General features: G+C 49.5%; 1 protein-coding gene across 5 annotated transcripts in view; it reads left to right on the top strand.

Moving 5' to 3' along the window:
- Nucleotides 1-13,037, top strand: part of LOC106562839 (protein FAM102A) — an 82,627-nt gene that overhangs the window by 60,873 nt on the left and 8,717 nt on the right. The window contains exon 4 of one of the 5 annotated variants that reach the window (XM_045689817.1): nt 2,713-2,918. The exons of the other annotated variants lie outside the window; for them this stretch is intronic. Coding sequence (XP_045545773.1) covers nt 2,826-2,918 — 93 coding nt within the window. The 5' untranslated portion in view covers nt 2,713-2,825. The remainder of the gene's footprint in view (nt 1-2,712; nt 2,919-13,037) is intronic. 5 annotated transcript variants of the gene reach the window in all.

The raw sequence follows: 13,037 nt of genomic DNA, 5'->3' as shown, positions 1-13,037 counted from the left end.
TCACAGCAAGACCATTCAATTCCTTCTCATCATGTCCTGCCAGATTCCCGTGGTTCTGGGATTCTTCTGGCTCCAGTGACACAATCCCCTCATCAACTGGTCTACGGGTGCTATCATGGGCTGGAGTCCGTTCTGCCAACGCCATTGCCTGAAGTTGGTGCAACTTGCCTCGGGATGTCTTCCTGGGGGCTCAGAAGCTGCTCCTGACCTCTCTGCCATTCCCGGGGAGTACCAGGACATCCGGGCGGTGTTCAGCAAGTCCCGGGCCACTTCCCTTCCATCGCACCGCCACTCTGACTGCGGGATTGACCTTCTCCCCAGCACCACGCCACCCCGGGGATGTCTGTACTCTCTGTCGGACCAGAGTCCAAGGCTATGTAGACCTACATTGGGGACTCCCTAGCTGCAGGATTTATCCGTCCCTCTTCCTCTCCCGCTGGCGCAGGGTTCTTCTTCATGGAGAAAAAGGACAAGACCCTGCGCCCGTGCATTGACTATCGGGGACTCAATGACATTAGTGTGAAGAATTGTTATCCGCTACCACTAATTTCCTCGACCTTCAAGCCGCTCCAGGGGCCCACTGTTTTCTCCAAGCTGGATCTGCGAAACGCCTACCACCTGGTGAGGATACGAGAGGGGGATGAGTGGAAGACTGCCTTCAACACGGTCAGCGGCCACTACGAATATCTGGTCATGCCCTTGGCCTCACCAATGCTCCTGCCATGTTCCAGGTTCTGGTGAATGATGTTCTCCGTGACATGTTGAACCGGTTCGTCTTCGTCTACATTGATGACATCCTCATCTTCTCTCGCTCCCCCCAAGAACATGTGCTCCACGTCCGACAGGTTCTCCAGCGCCTTCCGGAGAACCAGTTGTTTGTTAAGGCGGAAAAGTGTGAGTTCCATCGCTCCACCATTTTCTTTCTGGGCTACATCATCTCTGCCGGGAGTGTCCAGATGGATCCCGAGAAGGTGAGAGTGGTGGTGAATTGGCCTCAGCCTACTTCCAGGGTGCAGCTGCAATGCTTCCTGGGGTTTGACAACTTTTATCGCGGCTTTATCCGGGTTTACAGCACCCTGGCCTCTCCCTGTCTGCACTCACCTTTACCAAAGATCCGGGACCTTAAACACCACTTCACAACTGATCCTATCCTGGTTCATCCTGAATCTTCCCGTCAGTTCATGGTGGAGGTCGATGCTTCGGATGTCGGAGTGGGGGCTGTCCTGTCCCAACGTTCTGCCCTGGACCTTATGCTACATCCCTGTGCCTTCTTCGGCCACCGCCTCAATGCCACAGAGAGGAACTACGATGTGGGGAATCGGGAGCTTCTTGCGGTGAAGATGGCGTTGGGCACTGGCTAAAAGGGGCGGAACATCCATTCATTGTGTGGACCGACCAAAAAACCTGGAGTATCTCCGCACTGCCAAGCGCCTCAACTCCAGGCAAGTGAGATGGGCCCTGCTGTTTACACGGTTCAACTTTTCCCTCTCCTACCGGCCGGGATCCAAGAACGTCAAGCCGGAGGTCCTGTCTCGCCGCTATAACCCCACGGTTACCACCCCGGAGCTTGAGATCATCCTTCCCACCTTGTGCCTGGCGACGGCACTCATCTGGGGTATAGGGAAACAGGTCCGGGAGGCGCAGAGGTCCCAGCCGAACCCTTGGGGGGGCCAGATAACCGGATGTTTGTGCCTGACACTGTCCGCTCCGCGGTCCTGGAGTGGGCCCATTCCTCCAGGCTGCCTCTCACCCGGGCTCTCGTCGCACCCTGGCCTTCGCGAGACAACGCTTTTGGTGGCCTACTATGGTTCCGGATGTTGCCGCGTTTGTCGCCGCCTGCACGGTCTGTGCACAGAACAAGACTCCTCGGCAAGCTCCGGCTGGTCTTCTCCAACCACTGCCTGTCCCTCACCGTCCCTAGTCCCATATATTCTACTGCCATCCTGACTGTGGTCGACCGGTTTTCCAAAGCCGCCCACTTCATTCCTCTTCATAAACTACCCTCGGCCAAGTAGATGGCCCAGCACGTCTTCCGGATCCACGGACCCTCGGTCGACATGGTCTCCGACCGGGGTCTGCAGTTCTCGTCCCGGTTCTGGAAGGTGTTCTGCTCGCTCATTGGGTCATCGGCCAGCCTGTCCTCCGGATTCCAACCCCAGTCCAAAGGCCAGTCGGAGCAAGCGAACCAGAACTTAGAGACGATTCTTCGCTGCCTAGTTTCCGCCAACCCTACCACCTGGAGTTAGCAACTGGTATGGGTTGAGTACGCCCGCAACACCCTTCCTTGCTCTACGGGTCTCTCGCCCTTCAAGTGTTCCTTGGGATATCAGCCTCCGCTCTTCCCTGAGCAAGAGGAGGAAGTCAGCAATCCCTCTGCCCAGATGTCCATCCGCCGCTATCGCCGTACCTGGAACTGTGCCCGGGCCACTCTGTTGAAGACCACTTCCAGGTATAGGCGACAAGCAGATCACCACCGGACCCCTGTGCCACGCTATTGGCTTGGGCAAAGGTTATGACTCTCCCCCCCGGGACCTGCCCCTCTTTGGGGTCCTGTAAACTTCCCCCCCATTTCATCGGCCCGTTCCCTATCTCTAGAGTCATTAGCCCCACTGTTGTTCGTCTTTTATTACTCCATACCCTCTGTATTCACCCACCTTTCCATGTGTCTAGGATTAAGCTTGTGTCTCACAGCCCTTTGTCTTCTGTTTCCAGGCCCACCCCTCCTCCCCGTGTCATCGATGGCCATCCGGCGTACATGGTGAGACGCCTCCTGAGTGTTTGACCATGGGGCAGGGGTTTCCAGTACCTGGTTGACTGGGAGGGTTATGGCCCGGAGGAGAGGTGCTGGGTCCCCGCTAGAGACATCCTGGACCCAGCCCTCATCGCCGACTTCTACCGCCGGCACCCCGGTCAACCAGGTATGCGCCCAGGTAGGACGCCAGGTGGCGCCCCTAGAGGGGGGAGTACTGTCACACCCTGATCTGTTTCACCTGTCTTTGTGATTGTTTCCACCCCCCTCCAGGTGTCGCCAATCTTCCCCATTATCCCACTTCCCCATTGTTCTCTGTTTGTTTGTTGCCAGTTCGTCTTGTTTGTCAAGTCAATCAACGTTTTTTGTCTCGGCTTCTTCTTTTCCCAGTCTCTCTTTTTCTCGCCCTCCTGGCTTTGACCCTTGGCTGTCCTGACTCTGAGTCTGCCTGCCTGACCACTCTGCCTGCCCCTGAGCCTGCCTGCCTACCTGTACCTTTGCCCCACCTCTTGATTATTGACCTCTGCCTACCCTGACCCTGAGCCTACCTGCCATCCGGTACCGTTGCCCCACCTCTGGTTTACTGACCCCTGCCTGGCTTGACCTGTCTATTGCCTGCCCCTGTTGGATTATTAAACCATTGTTAATTTGACGTTGTCTGCATCTGAGTCTTACCTTCATTCCTGATACTGAGGGTGGGTGGAGGGGTGCTGAGGAGTATTTCTGTCTTTAATGAAGCCCTTTTGTTTGAGAAAAACTCATTCTGATTTGCTGGGCCTGGCTCCTCAGGGGTGGGCATGGCAGCCACATGAGTAGGCCTATGCCCTCCAAGGCCCACCCTTGGCTGCAGCCCTGCCCAGTTATGTGAAATCCACCCCACTTAGAGGAAACAATCACATCTCCCAACTTCCGGCGCCGACAGAGATGGCCGCCTTGCTTCACGTTCCTAGGAAACTATGCAGTATTTCGTTTTTTTTTATGTATTATTTCTTACATTGTTACCCCAGGAAATCTTTCGTTTTATTACATACAGCCGGGAGGAACTATTGGATATAAGAGCAACGTCAACTTACCAACATTACGACCAGAAATACGACTTTCCCGAGGCGGATCCTCTGTTTTGTCCACCACCCAGGACAATGGATTGGATCCCAGCCGGCGACCCAAAACAATGGCGCTGCAGAAGGGGCAGACGGAGCGGTCTTCTGGTCAGGCTCCGTAGACGGGCACATCACGCACCGCTCCCGAGTATACTACTCGCCAATGTCCAGTCTCTTGACAACAAGGTAGACGAAATCCGAGCAAGGGTTGCCTTCCAGAGAGACATCAGAGATTGTAACGTTCTTTGTTTCACGGAAACATGGTTCACTCGGGATACGTTATCAGAGTCGGTACAGCCCCCTGGTTTCTTCACACATCGTGCCGACAGAAACAAACATCTCTCTGTGGTGTGATCATAACAACATACAGGAACTCAAGTACTTTTGTTCACCTGATCTAGAATTCCTTACAATCAAATGCCGTCTGCATTATCTACCAAGAGAATTCTCTTCGATTATAATCACAGTCGTGTATATCCCCCCAAGCAGACACATCGACAGTCCTGAAAGAACTTCATTGGACTCTATGTAAACTGGAAACCACATATCCTGAGGCTGCATTTATTGTAGCTGGGGATTTTAACAAGGCTAATCTGAAAACAAGTCTTCCTAAATTTTATCAGCATATCGAATGCGCGACCCGGGCTGGTAAAACCCTGGATCATTGTTACTCTAACTTCCGTGACTCATACAAAGCCCTCGCCACCCTCCTTTTGTAAAATCTGACCACGACTCCATTTTGTTGCTCCCAGCCTATTGACAGAAACTATAACAGGAAACGCCCGTGCTCAGGTCTGTTCAACGCTGGTCTGACCAATCGGATTCCACGCTTCAAGATTGCTTTGATCGCGTGGACTGGGATATGTTCCCCAGAGTCGTACAATAACATTGAGGAATACACTGATTCGGTGAGCGATTTTATTAGCAAGTGCATCGGTGATGTTGTACCCACAGCGACTATTAAAACCTTCCCCAACCAGAAACCGTGGATTGATGGCAGCATTCGCACAAAACTGAAAGCGCCAACCACTGCTTTTAATCAGGGCAAGGCGACCGGAAACATGACTGAATACAAACAGTGTAGCTATTCTAATGTGTCTAATGTTGGTGGCGGTTCTGGTGCAGGACGAAGAACCTTCTCATACCGCGGATCCTCCCGCATCGGAGGCGGATCTGGTGCGGGACGAAGAACCCTCTCATTCTGCAAACCTGCCAGCATCGGGGAGGCTCTGGACTGCTGACCGTCGCTGGAGGCTCTGGACTTCCGACCGTCACTGGAGGCTCTGAACCGCCGACCGTCGCTGGAGGCTCTGAACCGCAGATCGTCGCTGGAGGCTCTGAACCGCAGATCGTCGCTGGAGGCTCCGGGCTGTAGGCCGTCTCAGGAGGCTCTGGGCTGTAGGCCGTCTCAGGAGGCTCCGGACTGTAGGCCGTCTCAGGAGGTTCCGGGCTGTAGGCCGTCTCAGGAGGCTCCGGACTGTGGACCATCTCAGGAGGTCCCGGACTGGGAACCGTTGCCGGAAGCTCTGGACTGGGAACTGTCGCCGGAAGCTCTGGACTGGGAACTGTCGCCGGAACCTCTGGACTGGGAACTGTCGCCGGAAGCTCTGGAACGGGAACTGTCGCCAGAAGCTCTGGAACGGGAAGGCGCACTGGAGGCCTGATGCATGGGGCTGGCACAGGTGGCACCAGACTGGTAACACGCACCTCAGGGCGAGTGCGGAGAGCAGGCACAGGACGCACCAGACTGGGCAGGCGCACTGGAGGTCTAGTGCGTGAAGCCGGGACAGGTGGCACCAGACTGGTGACACGCACTTCAGGGCGAGGAGAAGGCACAGGACATACCTGACTGAGGACACGCACTCCAGGGAGAGTGCGAGGAGGAGGCACAGGACATAATGGGCTGTGGAGGCGCACTGGAGACCTGGTGCGTAGAACCGGTGCAGGATATACTGGACCGTGGAGGCGCACTGGAGGTCTGGAGCATATAGCTGGCACAACCTGGCTGAACGCTCACTTTAGCCCGGCAAATGCGGGGCGCTGGCACAGGACGAACTGGGCTGTGAATGGGCACTGGCGACCCAGTGTGTAGAGCTGGCGCAGGATATCCTGGACCGAGTAGGCGTACTGGAGACCAGGAGCGCTGAGCCGGCACAACCCGTCCTGCTGAATGCTCACTTTAGCCCGGCAAATGCGGGGCACAGGCAAATGCGGGGCGCAGGCACAGTGCGCACCGGGCTATGAATGCGCACTGGAGATACAGTGCGCATCACCGCATAACACGGTGCCTGACTGGTCACACGCTCCCCACGGTAAGCACGCCCGCTCTGCAGCGCTCTCAACGCCAACACCTCTCTCCGGAATCTTTCGTCGAGTTCCTGACTCGACTCCCTGACTAGCTCTGGTTCACCCCTCACTCCGTGTGCCCCCTTCCCAACATTTTGGGAGCTGCCACTCGGGCTTCCGTTGTTTCCGTGATAATTCCTCGTAGTGTCGCCGTTCTGCTCTCGCTGCCTCTATCTCCTCCTTCGGACGGCGATACTCCCCTTCCTGCCTCCAGGGTCCTTTCCCATCCAAGATTTCCTCCCAGGTCCATTCCTCTTGACCACGCTGCTTTGTCCTCAGGTGGTGGGAGATTCTGTCACGACTGTGTGTAGGAACGGACGTAGGCGCCGCGTGAATATCTTTCCACATATTTTATTATAATGTGAAACTATGCAAGACATACAATAAACCATAAACAAAACAACAAACCGTGACGAAGAGGTGCTACATGCACTAACTTAAAATAATCTCCCACAAACAAAGGTGGGAAAAACAACTACTTAAATATGATCCCCAATTAGAGATAACGATGACCAGCTGCCTCTAATTGGGGATCATCCAAAATCCCAAACATAGAAAAACAGAAACTAGAACCAAACAACATAGAAAAATAAAACTAGAATAACCCCCCCAGTCACGCCCTGACCTACTCTACCATAGAAAATAAGAGCTCTCTATGGTCAGGACGTGACAACTACTTTTTCCCTGCCTTATTTTCCATCCATAGTGTTTATAGTTTATAAGGTTTCCACTAGTTGACAGTAAACTGTGTGAAGTACCTTTTTAGCTCTTCAGTGACCCTGACCTAAGTTTTTAGGTGTGACCTACCAAGTAACCCAGCCAGTGATTAACACAGGTAACTAAGGGTGATGTCTGGATTGGATACAGTGCAAGTCAAATTGAAGTTGGAAAATATAGCATTTTTGCTAACCCAAACCTAATTCTCCTTACCTGCTACTTTTATTCTCCTAACCTGCTGCGTAAGTTCTAACCTGCTACGAAATGTCAATTTTAATAATCTGTATTCTATCCAGTCAAAACCGTAACTAAGTACTGTGGATAGTACCACCATTACCAACAGGCCCTTTGGATTTCTAGAAATTACTGACATATGGTAGCCTATTCATAGCGTCTATACTTGTGCTTCAGAAGAAGTACTGCATTAAGATATTATAACATCTTTAGTCTCTTGCCACACACTGTTTAGTAGGAAAATGGATTGTCCTTTTTGACATTGAAGACAGTGCATGGGAACTGGGAAGCACTCATAGTGGGAAGAGACAGGGCAGAGGCCAATCATGATTCTAGTGCTGATTATTGAAAAGGCATGTGACTGGTGACTCCTCTAAGAGGAAAGTGTGAGGACATGGACCTCCCCTTGTCCATTAAAGAAGGAAATGTGTGCATGCTTGTGTGTGTGTGCGTGCGTGCGTATGATGTGTGTGTTGGCCTGTGTTTCTGCCTGTCTGTGTTTATGTGTTAAGGCTGGGTGGATGTTATCATTCAGATTGTGCTTCCCTGTCCCCCTTGTTTCCTTCATATTTGCTGATCCCGTTCATTCGGGAAAAAGGCACTGTACCGGAATGTCCTCTGAATTAGCCAAAAAAAAGAGAGAGAGAGAGAGAGAGAGAGAGGAAAGAAAGGTTTTATGTTGTGTGTATTGTTGTGAATTGTTAGATATTACTGCACTGTTGGAGCTAGAAACACAAGCATTTCACTACACCCGCAATAACATCTGCTAAACATGTGTATGTGACAAATAAAATTTGATTTGATATAGATAGATAATGATACCCTAGGTCAGCTTGCTCTGCAATTCACTAGCCACAGTGCATGTGAGTATAGGAGGTCTTTGACACTTTACATCATAGCAGACACTCTTATCCAGAGCAACTTACAGTAGTGAATGCATACATTTCAATTCATTTCATACATTGTTTTTTTTTCCCTGTACTTGCCCCCCATGGGAATTGAACCCACAACCCTGGCGTTGCAAACACCATGCTCTACCAACTGAGACACAGGGAGGTCATTAAATCCTCTGGGTCTGTAGGTGTTTGACACAGAGGGCAAGAGGAAGATGACTGTGGAAAAGGACTATTAGTTCTCTAAGTTCTGATGTGTTTGCCCAGTCCTGCTTCCTCTCAGTAGTACAGGGCAATGTCTGTCCAACTAACAGTAGTCTAGCTTGTCACTCAGACTAATGGCACTCCAGCCCAGAGATGTGTGTCAGAGATGGAGTGGCTGTGTCTGTGGGAAGATATTAAGCTAACAGTTTGTGAATGAAAATCCTCCAATACATACAACTATTGTGGATACAATGAGAAAAGGTTTGTGATCTGCACGTTGGTTTTGAAACCTTGTCTTCTGACCACGTTAAAGCAGTAGGATAATATGTGGATTCTAATGTGACTCATAGTTTAGATGACTGGCCAGACTGGTTGATTATAGCCCTCGAAGGAAAAAGTCTGGGGATGTAAAAAACATATGAAATAATTAATACAGTACTTTTACTGGTGGTGACCATCAGTCAGTCGAACTTCAACCAAATAATTTGGCGTCTCGACTGTGTTGCTGTGACAACAGGATTATGAGTGTGTGAGTGCATTACGCCCCAATCTAGTTTTAAAGCTGCTTTCTGCTAGAAAGCTAATTATCTACCCATGGTCTTTCGCCTGTGGTCACCATACGTGTCCTTAAACTGTGGTGAGTCACACTTACCAACTAATGACCATTAATTAGGTGACATCGAATAAAGTGGAAAAAAGTGAAGCTGATGGCATGTAGCTGATGTGCTTTATTTGCTGTATTTGCTTGTCATAAATATAACTTTACACTGTCATAAGCATGACATAACAGATACCATTAATAACAATTTCTGTCAGGATATGACACCTAACAACTTTTATTCATATTTTTTTAAACCCAAATAAGTTTCTTTAATAGACATGATGTCACGTCCTGACCAATATTTAGGTATTATTTGTATTATATTTGGTCAGGACGTGGCAGAGGTATATTTGTTTTGTATTGTGGGGTTTTGTGCGTGGTGTAGTGGGGTGTGTTAGTTTTGGTATAGGTTCTAGGTTTGTTTTTCTATGTGTAGTTTTGGGTGCTGGACTCTCAATTGGAGGCAGGTGTTTCTAGTTGCCTCTGATTGGGAGTCCTATAAGTAGGTGTGTGTTTGTTTGATAGGTTGTGGGTAGTTGTATTTTGCACTGTGTTTATTCTGCCTGTAAAACTGTCACTAGTCTTTATTCGTTTTCTTGTTTTTTCTCCTTATTCTCCTTATATTAAATAATAAGATGAGCATTCACATCGCGTTTTGGTCTGTACAACCCAACGAACTCTGTGACACATGATTTGCGTTATATTGTATACAATAAAACTAAGGCCTAAAAGAGGACCTACAATGGAATTTTTATCATGGTTTCAGTGTCTGATGTGGTCTCATTTTTATTTATTTTATTTCACCTTTATTTATTCAGGTAGGCAAGTTGAGAACAAGTTCTCATTTACAACTGCGACCTGGCTAAGATAAAGCAAGCAGTTTGACACATACAACAACACAGAGTTACACATGGAGTAAAACAAACATACAGTCAATAATATAGTAGGAAAAAAAGTCTATGTACAAAGTGAGCAAATGAGGTGAGATAAGGGAGGTAAAGGCAAAAAAGGCCATGGTGGCGAAGTAAATACAAAATAGCAAGTAAAACACTGGAATGGTAGATTTGCAGTGGAAGAAAGTGCAAAGTAGAAATAGAAATAATGGGGTGCAAAGGAGCAAAATAAATAAATACAGTAGGGGAAGAGGTAGTTGTTTGGGCTAAATGATAGATGGACTATGTACAGGTGCAGTAATCTGTGAGCTGCTCTGACAGCTGGTGCTTAAAGCTAGTGAGGGAGATAAGTGTTTCCAGTTTTAGAGATTTTTGTAGTTCGTTCCAGTCATTGGCAGCAGAGAACTGGAAGGAGAGGCGGCCGAAGGAGGAATTGGCTTTGGGGGTGACCAGAGAGATATACCTGCTGGAGCGCGTGCTACAGGTGGGTGCTGCTATGGTGACCAGCGAGCTGAGATAAGGGGGAACTTTACCTAGCAGGGTGTTGTAGATTACCTGGAGCCAGTGGGTTTGGCGACGAGTATAAAGCGAGGGCCAGCTAACGAGAGCGTACAGGTCGCAGTGGTGGGTAGTATATGGGGCTTTGGTGACAAAACGGATGGCACTGTGATAGACTGCATCCAATTTATTGAGTAGGGTATTGGAGGCTATTTTGTAAATGACATCGCCGAAGTCGAGGATCGGTAGGATGGTCAGTTTTACGAGGGTATGTTTGGCAGCATGAGTGAAAGATGCTTTGTTGCGAAATAGGAAGCCAATTCTAGATTTAGCTTTGGATTGGAGATGTTTGATGTGAGTCTGGAAGGAGAGTTTACAGTCTAACCAGACACCTAGGTATTTGTAGTTGTCCACATATTCTAAGTCAGAACCGTCCAGAGTAGTGATGCTGGACGGGCGGGCAGGTGCAGGCAGCGATTGGTTGAAGAGCATGCATTTAGTTTTACTTGTATTTAAGAGCAGTTGGAGGCCACGGAAGGAGAGTTATATGGCATTGAAGCTCGTCTGGAGGGTAGTTAACACAGTGTCCAAAGAAGGGCCAGAAGTATACAGAATGGTGTCGTCTGCGTAGAGGTGGATCAGAGACTCACCAGCAGCAAGGGCGACATCATTGATGTATACAGAGAAAAGAGTCGGCCCGAGAATTGAACCCTGTGGCACCCCCATAGAGACTGCCAGAGGCCCGGACAACAGGCCCTCCGATTTGACACACTGAACTCTATCAGAGAAGTAGTTGGTGAACTAGGCGAGGCAATCATTTGAGAAACCAAGGCTGTTGAGTCTGCCGATGAGGATGTGGTGATTGACAGAGTCGAAAGCCTTGGCCAGGTCAATGAATATGGCTGCACAGTAATGTTTCTTATTGATGGCGGTTAAGATATCATTTAGGGCCTTGAGCATGGCTGAGGTGCACCCATGACCAGCTCTGAAACCAGATTGCATAGCGGAGAAGGTGCGGTGGGATTCGAAATGGTCGGTATTCTGTTTGTTGACTTGGCTTTCGAAGACTTTACATTTACGTCATTTAGCAGACGCTCTTATCCAGAGCGACTTACAAATTGGTGCATTCACCTTATGATATCCAGTGGAGCAACCACTTTACAATACATCTATATCTTTTTGGGGGGGGAGGGTGGGGGGGGTGTAGAAGGATTACTTAATCCTATCCCAGGTATTCCTTAAAGAGGTGGGGTTTCAGGTGTCTCCGGAAGGTGGTGATTGACTCCGCTGTCCTGGCGTCGTGAGGGAGCTTGTTCCACCATTGGGGTGCCAGAGCAGCGAACAGTTTTGACTGGGCTGAGCGGGAACTGTGCTTCCGCAGAGGTAGGGAGGCGAGCAGGCCAGAGGTGGATGAACGCAGTGCCCTTCTTTGGGTGTAGGGACTGATCAGAGCCTGAAGGTACGGAGGTGCCGTTCCCCTCACAGTTCCGTAGGCAAGCACCATGGTCTTGTAGCAGATGCGAGCTTCAACTGGAAGCCAGTGGAGTGTGCGGAGGAGCGGGGTGACGTGAGAGAACTTGGGAAGGTTGAACACCAGACGGCCTGCGACGTTCTGGATGAGTTGTAGGGGTTTGATGGCACAGGCAGGGAGCCCCGCCAACAGCGAGTTGCAGTAATCCAGACGGGAGATGACAAGTGCCTGGATTAGGACTTGCGCCGCTTCCTGTGTGAGGCAGGGTCGTACTCTGAGAATGTTGTAGAGCATGAACCTACAGGATCGGGTCATTTATGAACATTTTAACATTTTAACATCTTGACCATGTTCTGTTATAATATCCACCCTGCACAGCCAGAAGAGGACTGGCCACCCCTCATAGCCTGGTTCCTCTCTAGGTTTCTTCCTAGGTTTTTGGCCTTTCTAGGGAGTTTTTCCTAGGGAGTTTTTCCTAGCCACCGTGCTTCTTTCACATGCTTTGCTTGCTGTTTGGGGTTTTAGGCTGGGTTTCTGTACAGCACTTTGAGATATCAGCTGATGTACGAAGGGCTATATAAAAATAAATTTGATTTGATTTGATTTGATCATGGAACGGGCAGTCCTTCCCCGGGAGGAAGAGCAGCTCCATCTTGCCGAGGTTCAGCTTGAGGTGGTGATCCGTCATCCACACTGATATGTCTGCCAGACATGCAGAGACTTTAGGGAGGCAGGGAAGGATAGATATAGGTCTGTAGCAGTTTGGGTCAAGAGTGTCCCCCCCCCTTTGAAGAGGGGGATGACCGCAGCTGCTTTCCAATCTTTGGGAATCTCAGAAGACACAAAAGAGAGCAACCATGACGCCTAATTGCGTAATCTTGTCACTAGGGAGGTAGTCACATGACTTCAAAGGCTCTACGTTGTCAGGGAAACAGTAAAAAGGTCAGTGTCATGTTTACCCAAGATTGTGCTTGTTTGTGTAGTGGTTGTGAATGTTGTCACAATGTTAGGGGCTAGTCGTTTTGTATATTAGCTATCTCCCCACTGAACATCATCTTTGGAGTGGAACATTCATTTAAGTCAATAAACCATTATTATAAAGACCTCTGGATCAGTTTTGAGATGGATTAAGATTTGAGCGAGAATTGAGTGAGTCGATTCCTGAATGCTAAACGAATCAATATGGAGCATACCGAAGACAACAACTAGCAGGAAAATCTTTAGCCTGTATAAGTAAAATATGCTGTTGAAATCCTGATGGAATTCCCTCTTAGTTGAATCAACGCTACAACAGCACCATACCCTGTCAGCAATGGTTTCGCTGGCTGGTC

Source organism: Salmo salar, chromosome ssa11, assembly GCF_905237065.1.
Source record: "Salmo salar chromosome ssa11, Ssal_v3.1, whole genome shotgun sequence".
NCBI lineage: Eukaryota > Metazoa > Chordata > Actinopteri > Salmoniformes > Salmonidae > Salmo > Salmo salar.
This window is presented reverse-complemented; position numbering and strand designations above follow the sequence as displayed.